The 21,568-nt window shown below is 41.7% G+C and overlaps 2 protein-coding genes across 4 annotated transcripts in view; both read left to right on the forward strand.

Moving 5' to 3' along the window:
- LOC116800435 overlaps positions 1 to 21,273 on the forward strand; it is a 31,280-nt gene extending 10,007 nt beyond the window's left edge. For 2 of the 3 annotated variants that reach the window (XR_004361376.1, XR_004361378.1), the window contains exon 4: positions 21,010 to 21,227. The gene's annotated coding sequence lies outside the window, so the exon portion shown is untranslated. The other variant, XR_004361377.1, reaches the window with a different exon arrangement.
- LOC116800434 lies at positions 5,502 to 7,011 on the forward strand. Its single transcript, XM_032715372.1, has 2 exons — positions 5,502 to 6,871; positions 6,927 to 7,011. The coding sequence occupies exons 1-2, from the start codon at positions 5,531 to 5,533 to the stop codon at positions 6,936 to 6,938; spliced, it is 1,353 nt and encodes a 450-aa protein (XP_032571263.1). The 5' UTR covers positions 5,502 to 5,530; the 3' UTR covers positions 6,939 to 7,011.
- Positions 21,274 to 21,568: the final 295 nt, after the last annotated feature.

Genomic DNA, 21,568 nt, shown 5'->3' on the forward strand with positions numbered 1-21,568 from the left:
GAAGAAAGTTTGTTTTTATGACGACAGCTTTTATTTGCGAATTGTTTAAGGCAGCTAAGGCCTAAGCTAAGTCTTTTCCGAAACACGACGAAATGGCAATTGGCGGGCAGGCAGCCGAAATGCAGCGCCCAAGCTTAACGTAGGTAGCTAACAACAACAAACAAGGGATGAGAGCCGTACAGATAAATGCGTGCGAGAGCAGCGGTTTGCACTATGGGCATCGCAACTGCTACCACTGACTAATTTGGCTTAAATATTAACAAGTATGAGATTAGTCTACTGCACAGTTTTGGCGGCTGCATGACCCAACAACTTCATTTTCGAACAGATATTCGAGGAGAAATAAATACTGACAATGATAGGGCAATTTATAGCAAACAGTATCCTAATGCTATGTCAGTTTCAGATCGATAGAATGCTAAAAGAGCAAATTATAAGACCAAGTAGAAGCCCTTATATTTCATCAGTCCTAGTAGTAACTAAAAAGGGTCAAAACGAAGTTGGAACTCTGAAACATCGACTGACTATAAAAAATTAAACGAAAACACAATACCGGACACATACCCGAGACAAGAAAGTCAAAATATTTCTCAACAATTAATGTGCAATCAGGATTTCACCAAATCTTAATGAATGAGTCAGATATTGAAAAAACAGCAGAATAGAATAGAAAATAGAATACTTCAAAGAACAATAGATGATATATTAAAAAACAAGTCGGAAAAACTTGCCATGTTTATATGCTTGATATAATAATCTTTTCAAATGCAACTGAACAACATTATACCGATCTAATTCAAATAATTAATATTCTATAACAAGCTAATATAAAAATCTCTCTTGAAAAATCTAAATTTTTTAAATAAAAAACAGCATTTCTTGGTTATATTGTTTCTTACAATGTCATTAAAACAGATACAGAAAATATTTCCACGACTTTGAAGTATCCGGACTCCAGAAAACATTAGAGAGCTTCAAAGTTTTTTAGCCCTCACTGGATATTACCGGAAATTTGTCCGAAATTACGCAAAAATTGTCAAACCGTTAACCAAATACTTAGGAGGAGATAATTGTAAAATTTGTAGCAGAATGTCCACAAAAATAACGATACAGTTAGATGACTCAGCTGTAAAAGCTTTTAACGAACTTTTTTTTTTTTTTTATATTTATTAAGTGAAGAATCCGTACATCATAATATCGTATCTTAACATCACAGTGTGGAGAAATATTCTTATCAATTACCAAACACTATAAAATAAAATAAGTGGAGTAGGAACATAAATGAAGAGTTTTTACTGCTGCCCAATTGGCTTGGCGAAGCCTTGCCGTTTAAGTCTTCTCAGAGGTCGAGCGGGGATGAGACGTCTTGCAAGAAGACTGCTATGGCTCAGTAATCTGTCACTATATCGACATGTATGTCTCCCAATTTGTGACTCAACTGTGTGAATATTGAGGTCTTTATGGAGTGTAGAGTTAGGTACATACCAGGGGCAGTTGGTTATTTGTCGTAATGCGCGATTTTGCATCACCTGGATACGATTATAATTCGATTTGGCTGCAATTCCTCAAATCTGGATCCCGTATAACCATATCGGTACGATACAGTGCGCATACACAGCTCTTTTGCACCTCATCGAAAGAGTGCTCCTTCTATTCATGAGCCATCTCAGCTGTTGTGATCTGTGGCCACATTTTTTTACTGTGTTTTTTAGATGCGGCCCAAAGGTGAGCCGTTTATCCAGGGTGATACCTAGATATGTTGCTTGCAGGGTCTGATTCAGGGTAACTCCTTCTAGCCGAATTGGAGGGGTGTTCGGGATAAGCGTTTTTAACGTGAAGCACGGGTTTGTTGTTTTCAGTGGGTTTATTTTTAGGTTCCACCGTTTACACCAGGCTGCCAGATCATTAATATATTCTTGTAGTCCGTTAGCTGTCTCTCTGCTGTCCCTAGAGTTATATACAACTGCGATGTCATCTGCATAGGTTGCAATAAGAGTCCTGTTCGGTGCTGCCATGTGTTCGAAACTCGGGCAAGGGATATCAGCAGTGTACAAGGAATACAGTAGCGGTCCGAGAACACTGCCCTGAGTAGCTATTTCTCACCGTGATTTTAAATTGTCTTTCTTCTAGATATGACTTTAAAATACAGAAGTAGGGCGCAGGTAGAAGGGTCTTTATCTTGCATAATAATCCAACATGCCATACTTTGTCGAAGGCTTGTTGCATATCTATAAAGACGGCGTTGGAGTACTCGCAGTCGTCAAAAGCCTGTAGTATGTGTTTCACCAGTCTGTGGTCCTGTTCAATAGTTCCGTGTCCCTTTCGAAATCCAAATTGATGATCCGGCAAGATATTGCCTTGTCTTATAATGTCGTTTATCCGATTTGCAATAAGTCTCTCCCATAATTTAGAAAGTGAGGGTAAGAGTCTTATAGGCCGATACGACTCTGGATCATCTTCCGGCTTTCCAGGCTTGTGGATCATCAAAATAGCAGCCATTTTCCACTGTCTTGGGAACACTTGGATCCTTAAAATAGCATTAAAGATTAGTGCTATATATATTATCGCTTTTATAGGTAAAACCTTTAGCGTGGCATGACAAATCCTGTCAATTCCTGGAGCTTTATGCTTCGGCAGTAATTTAATTATTTCAAGGATTTCTTCTGTCCTTATTGGCTTAATAGGCCAAGACATCTGCAATGGCATTTGTAGGTACTGGTGAGTCTCTCTTATTTGTTCTGTCGTGGCGAAGTCGTAAGGAGTGAAGCGATACTCTAGGTGGAAGCCGAATGCATTAGCCTGTTCCACTTCAAGTTTTTGCAAATTCCCCACCTGGACAGCGTACGGGTACCAATCGAAGTGGTTGTCGCTTAAGCGCTTTTGTGCACTTCCACAGCGAATAGTTTGCATCATCGAAGCAGTCCTTCTCAGCAGCAGGAAAAAGGTGGAGAACATGCTGGTCTCCGTCAATGGCACTCAGGTGACCTCTCAAGAGTCCCTAAACTACCTGGGGGTAAAGATAGATCGCAGACTATCGTTCAAGGACCAAGCGAGCTACGCCAGCAAGAAGGCAGCAGTCACAGCCTCTTCGTTGGCTAGGCTTATGCCCAACGTCGGAGGCCCAAGACACCCGGCCAGGAAACTGCTGGTGTCAGTAGCAAAGGCTTCTCTGCTATACGCTGCACCAATCTGGAGCAATGCCACTAGCAGGGCCTCATACCTGAAAGGAGCTCGTTCGGTGCTACGGTCAATGGCCCTCAGGCTCATTAGAGGTTTCAGGACCATATCCGAGGACGCGGCGCTAGCCCTGGCAGGCCTGCCGCCAATTGATCTGGAGATCAAGGCTCTCAGCCGAATGCGAAGTGGCGCTTCCAAGCAAGAGGCACACGAGTGGCTAACAGGTGAATGGCAGAGCAGATGGCAAACTTCGCGACGGGGGAGGTGGACTCATCAGCTCATCCCTGAGTTGACGGTTTGGGCAGAGTGCCAGCACAAATGCTTGGACTACCACCTAACCCAGTTTCTTACGGACCATGGCTGCTTCCGGGCCTACCTACTCCGGTTCCGTCACGTAGAGTCAGCTCGATGCATGTTCTGCGTCGACGGTGAAGAAACAGCACTGCTCAGGTTCACGGCGGAGAGGGAGCAGCTAAAGACGCTGTCAGGTACCCCGTTCAGCCCTAGTGGCTTGTTCGCGGCTATGCTGGCGAACAGCGAGGCTTGGGAGCTGGGACACAGCCTTATCATTAATATGATGAAGCGTGTCCGATCAGACGAGATGGCCAACAGAGCGGATGTCTAAGCCCAAACTGGTGCCCTGGGTGACGGCGGTCGAAGAATTCTACCCCAGAGTTCCCGGCTCGTCGTAAAAATCAACTAAAGGGTGGAAGGAGGAGCCCCCATGGACTACACTGAAGGCAGGGAGTGCGACCTGGCCTCACATCCTGCTCACCGAAGTCATACCTTGACTGGCAGTCCCGGTGAGCGAGTAAGGACTGAAGAGCACGCGGAGGTTTTTGTTTTAGTACGTAGGCATAATTGCAATAGGGCTTATGAATCGTGCATGCCATCTACGGACAGTAGGTGGTATCTTTAGAAGATTTTAATTTTCCTACCGTAAGTCGAATAATAAAAAAAAAAAAAAACCTCCTTCAAGTTGCGCATGTGTTCCTGCAGCGTCCGTCCGATCACTATGATGTCGTCCTGATATGGGCTTCTAGACGGCTCGATACATCCTTTCTCCAGCAGCTGGTCGACCTTGGCGTTGATCTCCACTTGCATCTTGGGGTTTTTTTGGGTACTGCCGCTGCTTGACTTGTTGATCGTCCTTCATCGTTATTCGGTGCACTGCCACGGTTGACGTTCCTTGAACGTTTTCTAAACTGGTTAACTCCGACATTAGGAATTCGTCGACGTCCTTCTCTGAGAAGTTACCCATCGCCACGACTGCCACTGAAAGCTTTTCCTTTGGCCTGCTTTGTCCCGTTGAGCACACTGGTATAGTTACGGTCAGTCCGGCGCACTCCACACGTGCTCCCACTTTGTTAGGAAATCCCAACCCAATACCAGTGCGTCGATTATGTTGTGTAGGATCAGTTGCATCCGAACGGTCCTCTCGCCAAGTCGACTTCGATCATCGATGTGACATCTTCGTACCGTCCATCTGCTATTCTCACTTCTCTTCTCGTAGGTAAGACCTCTCTGCCGCCTGCAACCTGTCCGCCAGCTCCTCGCTAATAAAGCTGGCCGTGGCTCGAGTGTCCACCGTGGCCTTTATCTCTACTCCGTCTATGAGCACTGTGGCGGACAGTTGCCTTTCAGATTGCCGCCTTCAGATTGCCCATTAATTTTGAAGGGCTGCATCTTGCGAACTCTGGTTGCCCCTCTGAGGCTGGGGTCGCATGGCGTTTCCCGATCTGTGGCAGCATTCCGAAGTCCTTGGACCGATTCTCCCGCAGGTCCAGCAAAAATTGATCGGCCGGTTCCTGCACTCCTGAGACCAGTGGCCCTGGCCACCGCATCTGTGGCAGGCTTGTGCTGGGTTTGGCACAAAACCGAGCGTCTCTTCTGTTGTTGTTGTTCCTCGCCGGGTCTGCGGGTTCATCCTGGCACCTTCTGCACACCACGTTCTGATCTCCCCTCGGGAATTCTCGCTGGTGGCGGGCCCTATTATTCCGCTCTAGATCGAACCGTTCCCTTTTGTGGTAGGATGAACACTCATAAGGCCCACTGTACCATGTAGTAGCATAGTTTTAGGTATGAAGCCCATAGTGGCAGATCATATCCCCGTTAGGAATAAGAATATTATTGTTATCTCGCTCTTACTTATAAGCTAGCATTAAGAGATAAGAATGTATACCTAGCTCACTCAAAAACGCATACACACTTCAGAGAGCATAAGAAAAGAGGAATAGGCGAGACGCGGCATTGGGTGGCGTGTGCTTAAAGAGACTAGTTGAATAAAGGCTTTGTGAAATTATTGAGTGCATATATTCATTTTTCGGCGTCCACAACATCAGAAGTGGTCACTATGCCTGACACTAAATGGAATCATTTCTCAGTGCTCCAACTAAAGAAGTGGTTGGAAGCTCTTGGACGCCAGACTTCCGGCACAAAAGCGGAACTAATAGTGCGGCTGCAGGCCATTTCCCCAGAAACGCGTGGCGATTCACCGCCAAATAACGGATCAGCAGCAGAAGAGGTGGAGGAATTGGATGGAGCTGCAGCCTGGCCAAAGCAGAGAGAGCCACAGGGTGGAGACACACGCACGATCCCGTTCGACGAGCAGTCATTGCAGTCAGAATCCCCGGAGAACCTCGATATGGATCAGCTATCGTTGGAGGATGCAGAGAGAGCCACTCTAAAAAAGCTTCGGGACGAGATAGAGGCAAACATGGCTGTGCTGCAGTGGATCCAAGCGGATATCGACGACGCGAACAAGAGCAAGTATGCTCATGCTCACCAGATCAATGACGTCATCGAGAACAACAGCAGCGGAAACCACGGCAATGTTAACATATGCGCTAACAGCACCGACGCCAATGTGAACAGCACCAAGGTGACTATCGCCGCCGATAACATCGATATGGGACATACCAGTGTTAGAAAAGAAACTGCTGGTAGTGTTGTTCAGCACCAGAGTCGAAATGTAAACAAGCTTCTGGAATCTCCTGCAACATCGCTTGCATTGGCAAAAGAGGTAACGATGGAGTTTGACGGCAGCTTATGTGCGCGCAATTGGGTCACGCAGTTTCAGAACATCGGAAAGATTTACAATTTGGACGACGGATGCATGCACATGCTGCTAATGGCCAAACTAAAAGGAAACGCACAGCGCTGGCTGCACGCAAGCGCCACACGCATCCTAGAATCGACCGACCAGCTGTGCGAACAGTTAATCTTAACATTCGAGGTCAAGATGTCAAAAGGGGAACTGAGGAACGCATTTCAAAAACGCGAATGGCATCCGGAGGAGAAATTTGCTGTTTACTTCGAGGACAAGGTGATGCTGGCCAACGACATCAACATCGATCTAGAGGAGCTCCTGGAAAACATCATTGAAGGAATCCCAGCACCGGCGTTGCGCAACCAGGCGCGCATACAGTGTTTCTCCGAGCCGATGCAAATCCTACGGGCTTTCTCGGAAGTCCGTCTGCCGAAGCACAAAACAGGGAGCAGTTCATCAAAGCGCCTTACTGGAGGAGGTGCAGCCAGTAAGGACTTACGTTGTGCCAATTGCAACTCCAAAGGGCACTCCGCCAGGGAGTGTCTCAAGCCAAAGAGGGAGCCCGGATCCTGCTATGCCTGTGGGGCATATGGACACTTCGTCGGACAATGCCCGGAGCGCAAGAGCGCCAATATCAACAATTATGTAAGACTTGTCAAGATTTTTTTTCACAATAGCTATAAAATCCCATTAACTACAGAATGCCTCATAGACACAGGGAGTCCAATATCATTTACAAAGTTAAGCAATGTATCCAAGGAAATTAATTTAGATTCCGCTTCAGAAACCTATTTCGGGCTGAATAAAAGCCAACTGACAATACATGGAAAAATCCTATGTTACATTATAAAAGAAAAAGTCAAATGTTATTTTTATTTGTACGTGGTCCCAGACGAGTCTATGAGTCATAATGTAGTTCTTGGACGAAATTTCATGGAAGCGTGCCAGTTGAAACTGGATCCAGACGCCTTGGGAAGGATAACGATCAACCCAGTCGATAGTAAAAGATACAGAAAAGCAAATAGTAAAACAGTCAGTTATATTGTTAGTGAAACAGTTAGTGAAACAGTTAGTGAAACAGTTATTGAGACAGTTAGCGAAACAGTTAGTGAAACAGTTAGTGAAACAGTTAGTGAAACAGTTAGTGAGATAGTTAGCAAAACAGTTAGTGAGACAGTTAACGAAGAGGTTGATGAAACAGTTAGTCAAATGGATAATGGAACAGTTAATAAGACAGTTAGTAAAACAGCCAACGAAGCGAGTAGTATAGTTAGTCAAACTGTTAACGGAGCAGGTAGCAAAACGGACATCGAAACAGTTATGCCTTTAGCCAACTTCACGACGGATTCCGGACTTTATGCTGCGGTTGTGCCCAGTTATGAAGAAGCTGTTAGAGAAATTTGTAGCATTGATCACTTAGAGGATGAGCAAATGAACTTCATATGCGGCGAAAACAATAACCAAGCCTTAAACAGTCAGTTAAAGGAGATTATTAAACGCAACTACTTAAGCGTTAATAAGCCTACCGAGCCTTTAGTCAAATGCGAAATAAAACTTTGTTTAGAAACGTCAAAACCATTTAGCTGCGCCCCAAGAAGACTTGCCTACTCAGAAAAAGAAAAATTACAAAAACTATTAGATGACTATTTAAAAGAGGGAATTATTCAACCTAGTAAATCAGAATATGCTTCACCAATTGTTTTAGTCAAAAAGAAAACAGGAGACATACGGCTATGTATAGACTTTAGAAAGCTGAACAAAGTTTTAATTAAAGACAATTATCCGATACCGCTTATCGATGACCTTTTAGACAAGCTAGTCAACAAAAAAGTTTTTTCGAAGCTTGATTTAAAAAACGGTTATTTTCACGTATTCGTTAATAAGGAATCAGTTAAATACACCTCATTTGTTACACCGTTAGGGCAATTCGAATTTCTCAGAATGCCAATGGGCCTAAAAACTGCATCGGCGGTGTTCCAAAGGTTTATAAACAAAATTTTCGAGGATCTTATAAGGGATAACAAAGTAATTGTATACATGGACGACATCATGATTGCCAGCAAGAACTCGGAGGAGCATTTAGAAACCTTAAAGGAAGTGTTTATCAGATTAGCTCAAAATAAATTGGAATTACGAATGGATAAATGTGAGTTCCTTCAGGCAAATATTAAATATTTAGGATTCATTATAAATGGTGAAGGCATTAGGGCTGATGACAGAGGAATAGAGGCCATACAGCATTTTCCAGTTCCAGACAAAATACAAGCCGTTCAAAGTTTTCTGGGCTTATGTTCATACTTCCGTAGATTTATAAAAGATTTTTCAACATTAGCGAAACCTTTATATGACCTTTTGAGAAAAAATGAAAAATTCAAATTTGGAGACAAGGAAATGAGCTGTTTCTCAACTCTTAAGGAAAAGCTGGTGCAGGCACCGGTCTTAGCAATTTATAATTTCAAAGACGAAATAGAACTGCAGACGAAATAGAAGCGCTCTTGGTTTCGGTGCGGTGTTATGTCAAAAAAAAAGAGGATGGAAAATTACACCCAATATTTTATTTTTCGAAGCGAACAACAGTCGCTGAGGCAAAATATCACAGTTTCAAATTGGAAACAATGGCAATTATTCACGCACTGCGAAGATTTAGAATATATTTGTACGGAAAACGCTTTCAAATTATAACTGATTGTAATTCTCTTACTTTGACGCTTAACAAGATTGAACTTAATCCGCGAATAGCTAGATGGGCGTTAGAGCTCCAGAACTACGATTATGAGCTCATACATAGAGAAGGTAAAAGGATGCAGCATGTTGATGCTCTTAGTAGATGCACGAATATTTTGATAGTGGAATCAAATACGTTTGAAGACAATTTACTAATCTGCCAAGGCAAGGATCAAAAAGTTCAAGAAATCAAGAAACTACTGGAAAAGAATGAACATAAGTTGTTCGAAATGAGAAACGGAATAATTTATAGAAAATGTAACGACGGCAGACTTTTATTTTATGTTCCCACAGACATGGAAGATCATATTCTATATAAATATCACAATGAGATCGGACACATAGGTAGAGACAAAATGTTAAATGTTATTTCTAAATCTTATTGGTTTCCCAATGCCAAAGACAAATGTTTGAGCCATATAGAAAATTGTTTAAAATGTGTTGCGTTCTCCCCTAAGACAGGCAAGGAAGGATTTCTACACTGCATTCCGAAGGGCAGCAAACCGTTTGAACTAATACATATCGATCATTACGGCCCAGTCGACTCAGGCAGATCCAAAAAACATATTTTTGTGGTCATCGATGGTTTCACGAAGTTCGTACGTTTATACGCCACAAAGACCACTAATACAAAGGAAGTCATTACAGCCCTGAAGGACTATTTTAGAGCATACAGCAAGCCTAAATGCATCATTTCAGATAGGGGAAGTTGTTTTACATCCAAGGAATTTGATGACTTTATGTTAGAGTTCGATGTTAAGCATATGAAGATTGCGACTGGTTCACCCCAAGCAAACGGACAGGTTGAAAGAGTCAATAGAAGCCTAGGTCCAATGATAGCGAAACTGGTACAACCAGAGAAAGGCATATATTGGGATACAGTAATAGATAAAGTTGAGCACGTCTTAAATAATACACAGCACCGCAGCATCAAACAAACTCCAAGCAGTGTTCTTTTTGGTTTAGAGCAAAGAGGAAAAATAGTAGACGAATTAAGAGAAAAACTAGAGGAATTAGAAAATATTGAAGAAGATAGGGATTTGGTAAAAATTAGAAATGAAGTTGAAAATAATCAAAAAAAGGCTCAAGCGTATAATAAAACACATTATGACAAGACCGCCAGACAGCCATCAGAATACAAAAAAGGAGATTATGTGATGGTTAAAAATTTCGACAGTACAGCAGGCATCTCTAGAAAATTGATTCCAAAGTGTAAAGGCCCATATGTGATATCTAAAGTATTAAGAAACGACAGATTCTTGTTAAAAGACGTAGAAGGTTTTCAGATATCTCGTAACCCATACCAAGGTGTCTGGAGCATCCAAAACATTAAGCATTGGATAGGCAACAAGAAAAATAAACGAAGACACAATTAAACAATAATAACAATAGAATAACAGATTAATATAGTATGTAAATATGTATAAATAAGGTAAAAGAATTCATCATACAACTAAGCAATCAATGTAAACCATGATCAGGGGATCAGCTAGTCAGGACGGCCGAGTTGTGGTAGGATGAACACTCATGAAGCCCATAGTGGCAGATCATATCCCCGTTAGGAATAAGAATATTATTGTTATCTCGCTCTTACTTATAAGCTAGCATTAAGAGATAAGAATGTATACCTAGCTCACTCAAAAACGCATACACACTTCAGAGAGCATAAGAAAAGAGGAATAGGCGAGACGCGGCATTGGGTGGCGTGTGCTTAAAGAGACTAGTTGAATAAAGGCTTTGTGAAATTATTGAGTGCATATATTCATTTTTCGGCGTCCACACTTTGGGTGTCCAGCTCTTCGAACTCGTCGGCCAGAGCTATCAGGGCATCCAGATGTCGGCACTCATACGGGCGTATAAACATGCGTAAGGCTGGCGTGCTGTTTTCCCTTATTCTGAACAGCGTCTCCTTCTGCGACATTCCTAAGGGCCGCATCAGGGTCTGCATGTCCACCATGTAGTCCTTAAAGTTTTCGTGCCGCTGCTTCCTCTGCCTGACCTGGTCCGCCAGCTTTGTCATGAACCCTCTAGGCAGGAAAAATTCCTGGAAGCTTTGTATGAACTCGATCCATGTCTCCCAGAACTTGTTGGTGGCAAAAAACCACTTCAGGCCCTGCCCGTTAGTAGTTCCGGCATCGCTCTTGGGATCTGGTTGATGTCGAGTCCATATGTCATTGCTGACCATTCCACCTGTTCCAGGAACTCCAGCGGCTTCTCGTTCCCGTCGTAACGGAAACTCCACTCTCGCACTTGTTTCGCCACCTTTGCGTAGTTCTGCAGTGCTGCCCTTGCGGTCTCCCGCCTATCATGGCTGGCTTCCCGCCGCTCCCTTCTTCCGCGGCTGCTGTCTCGGCGTTCCTGTCCGATTTCTTGCCTTTTAGATCTGCTTCCGCTGCCCTCCGCCATGCTAGCGAAGTCGAGGCTCCTCACCAGGCCTTCTACGCCTATGACTTTCACCTCTACGGCCGGTCTCCTTCCATACTCCTTTTCCAGCGCTTCTATAATTGCGACAGATTCAGGCTCATCTGGGGTCTGGTCGATGAACTCGGACAACGTCTTCCGCATTTCCTCGACCAAACCTTCTAGCTTTATTCCGATTGCTCTTGCTATGGCGGGAAAATAATCTTTCTTTAAGCTGTACAGCCACGACTTCCCCATCTTGCTCTGTTTTCCTTTTGCCCGGACAATCACGTTTGGGCGCCAGATGTAACGAACTGATTTTCTTATTTCACTCGCTACGGATTGCAGCGGCTAGCTCAGAGAGTTTGTGCGTTCGCCCGACCTAATTTATGATTTGTGTGATTGCCCGACCAAGGAAAAGCAGTGGGTTCTTAATATAGCCGTTTTTTCTGCTGTTTCTTATATTATATCTTTGAAGATCTCACTACTCCTGCGGCGCTTCTCCTGCAACGCTTTGCCTCCGTGGTACTGCTTGCTCCTTGACGTGGACGACGAGTCGGCCCGGCCGGGACTAGGATGTTATGGGGCACGGTGTATCGTCCTGGGGCGAGGCAACGCTCGTCCTGGGACCACCTGTACCGACTACTGACTCCACTGACCCTTACGGACACGTCAGGTTCTTGCCTTCCCTTCTGAAGGTCCTTCTGCCGGCCGGAACGGATTCAGGATGTTATGGTGCAGGGTGTATCGTCCTTGGGCGAGGCAACGCTCGTCCTGGGACGACCTTTGATGGCCACTGACTCCACTGATCCTTGCGACACGCCAGATCCTTCTCCTCCACTCCCAGGATCTCCACTTGCTTGTGGTGATCGTCCTTCCGCGTCCTTCGGTCTTCTTGCCGCCCGATGTTTACACTGCTCCTTTCCTTCTGACTTGACCGCGCGTTCACACTTTCGAGATCCTTCCGTTAACACTCCTTCCGTTAACACGCTCGGCCTCCTTCCGTACGCGATCTCGCTGTCTCACTAACTGTCCCGCATCCGTGCTCGCTCCTACCCTTTATAGGCCTCAGAGATCCCGTTATTTCCCTTTTTGCGCACGGCCCGCTCGGGTACAAGGTCCACGTATTGTGCCGTTGATTCACGGTGCGTCCTCTTTGCTCACGCACCGTTACCGTTTGACCTGTCTGCCCTTGACTCGCTGGAGTCCAAGGTCCAAAGCGGAACCGTTAGTTCACTGTGCGTCCTCTTTGTGCACGCACCGTTACCGTTCGACCTCTTCGCCCTTGGCCAGCTGTAGTCTAAGGTCTAGTGCGGCTGTTGCTAGGCCGCTCCCCTACACGAGATTTGTGGGGAGTTTTAAGACTCCTCACATAACAATGTATATTTTTTAACGCTTCTGTGCAGAGGTTTGTGGTACATAAAAATATTAACAGACTTAAAATGCGATTAGCATCGGTTCCCACTCACATGATTTTTTTTTTGGTGTATGTGTTATTTCTTTATTATTCCCTTCAGTTCTCCCACGCCGCTGTCTTTTGCCTTGCCGAAAATTTAGAAGCTGTGTGGGCGGTGTTGGTGATGGTGGTGGTGGGTGGTGGTTTTTACCACTAGTTGAGAGCCAATTATTTAAAGATTAATCGCACCGCCTTGCGATGCTGTTGTCGTCAGAAATCCTCCAGAGGTGAAGGGCTTCCTTCGCTGGCCGCTCCGGGGAGTCCGGGGAGCAGAAGATTATTATTTACGTTGAGAGGAACTTTCCTCTTTTAACTGCCAGCCTTGTGGTCTGGCAGAGAAATTAATGAAAATATGTTTTACGACGCTTAGTCGGAGTTGACGAGCTGCCGCTCTTTATTCTGGTATATGCAAACTGAAACTTAAAATGATTCTTAAAGCTAACAAAGACTCGCAGCGGCCACGCAAATATGCTGTGTTTGCCGTCTGCGCACGGGTTTCCAGCCCAATGCTGGGTCAGCACTTTGATATTATGTTTCATACACTGAGCCAACTGTTCTAGTTCGTTGGATTGTGTTAACTTATATAGCTTGGGATCAAAGAATACTGAGCACGTCGACGTTGAATTATCCGTCAACAATAAAACTAATAGTTTGGGATCCACAAATCCTGAACACGCCGTCGTTGAATTTGCCGACAAAAAAAAAATTCATATTCTAAAATAATTTCAAATCAAATAAAAGATTTCAAAAATAAGACTTCAAGACTTCATTTTCGAACAGATATTCGAGGAGAAATAAATACTGACAATGATAGGGCAATTTATAGCAAACAGTATCCTAATGCTATGTCAGTTTCAGATCGATAGAATGCTAAAAGAGCAAATTATAAGACCAAGTAGAAGCCCTTATATTTCATCAGTCCTAGTAGTAACTAAAAAGGGTCAAAACGAAGATGGAACTCTGAAACATCAACTGACTATAAAAAATTAAACGAAAACACAATACCGGACAGATACCCGAGACAAGATCCATCTGTAATATTATCTAACTTAGGAAAGTCAAAATATTTCTCAACAATTAATTTGCAATCAGGATTTCACCAAATCTTAATGAAAGAGTCAGATATTGAAAAAACAGCAGAATAGAATAGAAAATAGAATACTTCAAAAAACAATAGATGATATATTAAAAAAAAACAAGTCGGAAAAACTTGCCATGTTTATATGCTTGATATAATAATCTTTTCAAATGCAACTGAACAACATTATACCGATCTAATTCAAATAATTAATATTCTATAACAAGCTAATATAAAAATCTCTCTTGAAAAATCTAAATTTTTTAAATAAAAAACAGCATTTCTTGGTTATATTGTTTCTTACAATGTCATTAAAACAGATCCAGAAAATATTTCCACGACTATGAAGTATCCGGACTCCAGAAAACATTAGAGAGCTTCAAAGTTTTTTAGCCCTCACTGGATATTACCGGAAATTTGTCCGAAATTACGCAAAAATTGTCAAACCGTTAACCAAATACTTAGGAGGAGATAATTGTAAAATTTGTAGCAGAATGTCCACAAAAATAACGATACAGTTAGATGACTCAGCTGTAAAAGCTTTTAACGAACTTTTTTTTTTTTTTTATATTTATTAAGTGAAGAATCCGTACATCATAATATCGTATCTTAACATCACAGTGTGGAGAAATATTCTTATCAATTACCAAACACTATAAAATAAAATAAGTGGAGTAGGAACATAAATGAAGAGTTTTTACTGCTGCCCAATTGGCTTGGCGAAGCCTTGCCGTTTAAGTCTTCTCAGAGGTCGAGCGGGGATGAGACGTCTTGCAAGAAGACTGCTATGGCTCAGTAATCTGTCACTATATCGACATGTATATCTCCCAATTTGTGACTCAACTGTGTGAATATTGAGGTCTTTATGGAGTGTAGAGTTAGGTACATACCAGGGGCAGTTGGTTATTTGTCGTAATGCGCGATTTTGCATCACCTGGATACGATTATAATTCGATTTGGCTGCAATTCCTCAAATCTGGATCCCGTATAACCATATCGGTACGATACAGTGCGCATACACAGCTCTTTTGCACCTCATCGAAAGAGTGCTCCTTCTATTCATGAGCCATCTCAGCTGTTGTGATCTGTGGCCACATTTTTTTACTGTGTTTTTTAGATGCGGCCCAAAGGTGAGCCGTTTATCCAGGGTGATACCTAGATATGTTGCTTGCAGGGTCTGATTCAGGGTAACTCCTTCTAGCCGAATTGGAGGGGTGTTCGGGATAAGCGTTTTTAACGTGAAGCACGGGTTTGTTGTTTTCAGTGGGTTTATTTTTAGGTTCCACCGTTTACACCAGGCTGCCAGATCATTAATATATTCTTGTAGTCCGTTAGCTGTCTCTCTGCTGTCCCTAGAGTTATATACAACTGCGATGTCATCTGCATAGGTTGCAATAAGAGTCCTGTTCGGTGCTGCCATGTGTTCGAAACTCGGGCAAGGGATATCAGCAGTGTACAAGGAATACAGTAGCGGTCCGAGAACACTGCCCTGAGGGACTCCAGCTCTCATTGGGTATATAGAGGAGTAGCTATTTCTCACCGTGATTTTAAATTGTCTTTCTTCTAGATATGACTTTAAAATACAGAAGTAGGGCGCAGGTAGAAGGGTCTTTATCTTGCATAATAATCCAACATGCCATACTTTGTCGAAGGCTTGTTGCATATCTATAAAGACGGCGTTGGAGTACTCGCAGTCGTCAAAAGCCTGTAGTATGTGTTTCACCAGTCTGTGGACCTGTTCAATAGTTCCGTGTCCCTTTCGAAATCCAAATTGATGATCCGGCAAGATATTGCCTTGTCTTATAATGTCGTTTATCCGATTGGCAATAAGTCTCTCCCATAATTTAGAAAGTGAGGGTAAGAGGCTTATAGGCCGATACGACTCTGGATCATCTTCCGGCTTTCCAGGCTTGTGGATCATCAAAATAGCAGGCATTTTCCACTGTCTTGGGAACACTTGGATCCTTAAAATAGCATTAAAGATTAATGCTATATATATTATCGCTTTTATAGGTAAAACCTTTAGCGTGGCATGACAAATCCTGTCAATTCCTGGAGCTTTATGCTTCGGCAGTAATTTAATTATTTCAAGGATTTCTTCTATCCTTATTGGCTTAATAGGCCAAGACATCTGCAATGGCATTTGTAGGTACTGGTGAGTCTCTCTTATTTGTTCTGTCGTGGCGAAGTCGTAAGGAGTGAAGCGATACTCTAGGTGGAAGCCGAATGCATTAGCCTGTTCCACTTCAAGTTTTTGCAAATTCCCCACCTGGACAGCGTACGGGTACCCATCGAAGTGGTTGTCGCTTAAGCGCTTTTGTGCACTTCCACAGCGAATAGTTTGCATCAACGGTGTAGTCCATGGAGGATAATTTTTGCTCAAAGAAATCACTTCTGAGTTCCCTTAAGATGACTTTGAGTTGCTTTGCTGCTCGGTTCCACAAGATGCTGTCCCATGGATCCTGAGTTCGAATTGCTCTTCTTCGAAGGCGTCTCTTAGTTCTGATAAGTTATCTGGCCTCTCTTGTTAGAACAATACCATAACTTCTGGGGCGTATCTCGGGCGTAGAAGCAGAAGCGGCTATATATATATTTTGCGTTAGACTGCGTTCTTAGACTGCGTTCTCGATATCTTCCTTAGAGCTCAGAACCGTATTTAATTGGAGAGAGTTTTCCAGATGTTGTCTGAAAACAAGGAGATCAGTTCGGCTGTTTATTAACCGAGAGCATGGTCTAACATAGGCACCTTCTGTTTGTACAGTAGCCACAAGGGCTACATGATCGGAGTCTAGATCCCAATTTTCAGAAATACTAGTTCTGTCTAAGTTTATCCCATGGTACACAGCAAAATCAATGCAGGTAGGTCTGTGACTGGGCACATGTGGGTATCTAGTTGGTGAACCTGTTGCAAGGATATAAGCACCTCTGGCTGAAATGGCTTCTGCTAGTTCTCGACCTCTGGGTTAATTGTACGTATCACCCCATAGCCAATATCGGGCGTTTCAGTCCCCACCAACGAAATACCTTTGTCCACAAGAGACAAGTATGTCACTGAAGTGCCTTTCCTCAATTCTATTTGTTGGTGGACAGTAAATCGCGCTAAATTCCATATCTCCCAGCCCGGTGGAGACCTTGACTGAAGACATCTGAATAGTTCTCGTTTCAATAACTCTTTGCGGGAAATGACGAAGAGAGCTTCTCACCAGTACTGCTGCTCCTCCCATTCCGTGATTATGGCTTGAAGGTTTGTATGCGGGATAAAAGCTATACCCATATATCTTAACTGTGTTCCCTCTGTTGAGTCTGATCTCGTTTAGGAGAAGAATGTCAATGCCGTTGTTGTGTGCGAAGAGCTCGACTTCTCTGGCTTTACCTGAAAAACCATTTACATTCCAGATAAGAATCTTCAGAGGGTTAATTGCGATGGTGAATCGTTACTATGGAGTTGGGGAGCCGATGTATCCCCAGTCCGTTGCTTCAGCATATTGGCCATTTCAAAAACAATTTTTTCCAGCCTTTCGAGTCGTTGACTATTCAACTTGTTGTGTTGTTGTTGCTCCTGTTGCTGCTGTAGTAGCCACGATAGGAATTGCTGCTGTTGTTGCTGTTGAAGCTGTTGCTGCCACTTCATAAATTGTTCCTGTTGCTGTGCCAATATTGACTGAACGTCAAGCGGGTGTTGCTGCTTAATATTAGTTCCCTTTAATTGTACATTATGTAGACGAGGCTGGGCTGTTGTATTGCCATTTCTTGCAATATCTGCGTAGGACAAGCTCCCAGTATGATCTTTGGGAGTGCTAGCTATTGCATGCTGCTGTTTTTGCTGGGGTTGTTGTTGGTTTGTTGCACTTTTATCAAACCTGGCTTGCTTAGGTTGTTGCTTCTTTACAGTGCCCAATGATCGTCGAAGATACTCCTGGTAAAACTGGCAACCCTTGTAACTTGCCGTGTGATTTCCTCCACAGTGTATACAGATAGGCTGTTGATCATTGGGAAGTACGCATAGCTTGGTTAAGTGATTTTCACCACATCGAGCACAGTTGGGATGACGACGACAGTATTTAGCTGTGTGGCCGAATTCCTGACAACGTATGCATTGAGCAATTTCAGATGATTTACGCATTCTTTCTATCCGCACTTTCTGTCGGCATACTGTGTTAATATCGTATATGTCATTAATTTTTGCACAAAGGGTTTATATTAATGAAGAATATATTAAGTTTTTCTTCTCTATTTCTCCTGGATCTTGGGTTGTGTACTTGTAGAACATCAAAGCCATATGTTTTAAAGTTGTCGATAATTTCGTAGGTTAGGGTGCTATGGTGGAGTTCTTTAACAACTATTCTGTGAGGCTTCTCTTCCTTCATTTGGTACGTATGGAATTCAATTCCCGAATTATCAAAAATATTAACAATGGCTCTGTAAGTATCAGAGTCTTTGGGTAATATTCTCACTGTTTTCCCTTGATTGACTTTAACTGTTAAATTATCTAGGCTAGTGACCTCCGTAATGAGCTCATAGAGATCATTAAGATTGGTAAGGCTCAGTACTATTTGCGGTGGTTTTGATTGTTTATAAGAATTCTGCTTATCAGTATACTGTTGTGGGCTATTGGATGTCACATTTGGTACACAGTCATCATTAGGAATATTCGGAGCAGCCGATGCACACGAGGTGAATGCGACATCATGACAAACTTGTGGAGTTTCTATGCCATCACTGGTTTCGTCCAATTCCATGTCTAGCATGGCAAACCTATTGTTTGAGTTTGAATTACTATTTATGGCTGGATATGGCTCCAGCTTCGCGTCTCTGACAGCTCGTTTAGAGCTATGGTTGGGTGTTAAATTGGTCTTCCTCTTCCTCTCTTTCGTCAGAAGTTTTTGCGCATCAGACAATCTAGTAGCAGCTTTTTCTCTGGAGCTCGGCCTACTGATTGCTGCAGTTGTTGTAGATGTAGTATTGCAAGTAGCACTTGTAAATGTTATCGTCGTAGTTGTCGTGCTTAGGTTAACAGATTCAGTGCATGAAGAGCGTTGATTCAATAACTCCATCCTGATATCCAGTGGAGACTTACCAGCTACTTGCCGCATTTCTTCATAATCAATCGGCTTATTTCTAAGCTGAGAGTTAGAAGTTTCGTTGTTCGTATCCATTTTACAGTTACTAATCCGGTCTATTTATTTTTTTCTAATAAGTACGTTGCTTGTTGCCTCCCTTGTGCGGCTGCCACGTGGTGAGGGGCCCAATGGGCAGAGAATGCAACTTTTTCGCACCTTATCCACCGATCTTTGTTGATGTTCACATGCCGACTCTGCAAGGCAGAGTCCAAATTTTAGAATGCGTGCTGTTTTGCACAGCTACGAATGCAGGTTTGCGAATTAAATTTAAAGTGAAATTCACAGACAAAAACTATAAACAACCGCTCAGTGTGACCAGCTCACTCAGTTTTAACGAACTAAAAGATAATTTAATAGCACGCGTTGAATTAGTTCCACCAGATTATAACAAAAAATTCACTGTCACAACAGACGTATCAGATCGGATCTGATCAGATCGCATCTGCGCAGTTTTATCGCAGGATAAAAAACCAATTACTTTACTGTATATACTAAAACTTATATTATCTAAAACCTTAAATAAAACCGTACAACTTTACGCCACAAATAAAGAAGAATTGTTATCCATAGTTTGGGCTCTTAAAAACTTAAGAAATTATTTATATAGAAACAAAAACAGACTATCAATCTTTATCTTTTACAATCTCAGATGAAAACCCAAACGTAGAAATGAAATTATGGCATTCTTTCATAGAAAGTTTCATCCAAAAATAATATATAAACCAGGAACAACAAATGTCGTAACTGACGCATTATCTCGAATAAAAATAAATAATATTACAAACAGCAAAATCAGTTTTAAATTACTTTCAGCAACAACTCTTTTTTAACAACGGTTAGTTCTACAATACATGAGACATTGAGAGTTTTTGATAAGACACGACATATAATCGAATATGATACACCAGAAAATTTAATAGGAATATTAAGGGAATATCTACCACCAAACATAACGGTAGGAATTCATTGAACTTTAGAAGTTTTTATCATATGCAAGACGCAGAGCATAATGAAGATAGGGATATTATAATAGAAGAAACACCTAGTCGAGCTTATAGATGACTAAACGAAAATTACAAACAAATCAATAGATTATATTATTGGCCAAGTTTAATTATCAAATTACATAATTACATAAAAAATTGAACAATTTGCAACGAAAATAAATATAACACTCATCCAATTAAAATTCATATTTGGGAAGCTCCTATTCCAACTAAAGAAGGAGAGAATTTACACATCGACATTTATTACGCGTAAAGTCTTATTTTCTTAACCTGTATTGACGCATATTCAAAATTCCTGGTTTTAAAAGAAACTCAACATAAACTAAACATGGAGAATAAAGTAATGGAATTACTCCAACATTTTCCCCACGCCAAAGTAATTATGACTGACTGATAATGAACCAAGCTTCACCTCTGCTAAATTTAAATCCTTTGCACAAAGATGTGGTTTAACTCTACATTTCGCAAACCCCAGACTCAGTACCTCGAACGGACAAGTTGAAAGGGCACACTCAACATTAACAGAATTAGCTCGTTGCATAAAAGAAGAATTAAATCTCATTGACTATTCAGAAATAATTATTACAGCCGCAAAAGAATCCAATCAGAGCATTCATTCTACAACAAATCAAAAACCTTTCTATATTCTCTATAATAAAATTGAACACGAAAACAATTCGAAAATTCTAAAGAACACTCGAAAAAATAACACTCTTAGGGAAAAAGAATATCAAGTTTGGCAAGTAGTGTATGAAAACAAACATGGAGAAAGAAATAAACTAAAAACAAGATATAAGAAACAGGTTGTTAGGGAAAACTTACCTAACAAAATAATAAATAAGTAGTAAATAAGTTTAAATAAGTAAAAATAGTAATAGTAGAATCAGAATTATTCACAATGTCAATATAAGGTTAACAAATATTATATTTCTTTTAAAATTACAGCAAATGCTGCAAAAATAAATAATTACTCCAATCACGAATTTTTCCCGTTCCAGGACAAGAAGGATGTTCCTACTTATGAATCACATCACATTCCGACTTAACTAATTTAAGTTTTAATAAAGAAGTAATCGATCTGGTATCAATAACAAAATGGATGTTCTTACTTATGAATCATATGCCAACTGATTCAACGAACCTAATTTATATAAAAAAGTATATAAATAAAAGGTGGGAAATAACTTACGAACTACAATTAATCAAATTAATTTTGTCACAGCTGATTTCAACTAGTTTGGAAATGGTTAGCAGGAACTCCGGATCACGATGATTTCATTACAATACAGAATAAAATAAAAAACTTAATTGAAAACAATAATCAACAATTTATTATTAATTCCAAATTGTTTAATGAGATAAAATCACTTTCCAATCACTTTAAAAAAATTTTTATTGATCAAGATTGCCGTTAAAAAAACATTGTTTACGATTGTTAATATTCGACTTGCACAACATAATTGATGATACTATTACACTGGCGAAAATTGATGTATTTAACACAAAAATGATAAATAATGAAGACATTAAAGAAATATTAAATAGCCAACAAAAGCC

The sequence above is a fragment of the Drosophila sechellia genome, chromosome 2R (assembly GCF_004382195.2).
Source record: "Drosophila sechellia strain sech25 chromosome 2R, ASM438219v1, whole genome shotgun sequence".
NCBI lineage: Eukaryota > Metazoa > Arthropoda > Insecta > Diptera > Drosophilidae > Drosophila > Drosophila sechellia.

Bases quoted from the DNA above. Each gene is read 5' to 3' on its own strand.
- LOC116800434 (XM_032715372.1), top strand. From the start codon at position 5,531: ATGCCTGACACTAAATGGAATCATTTCTCAGTGCTCCAACTAAAGAAG.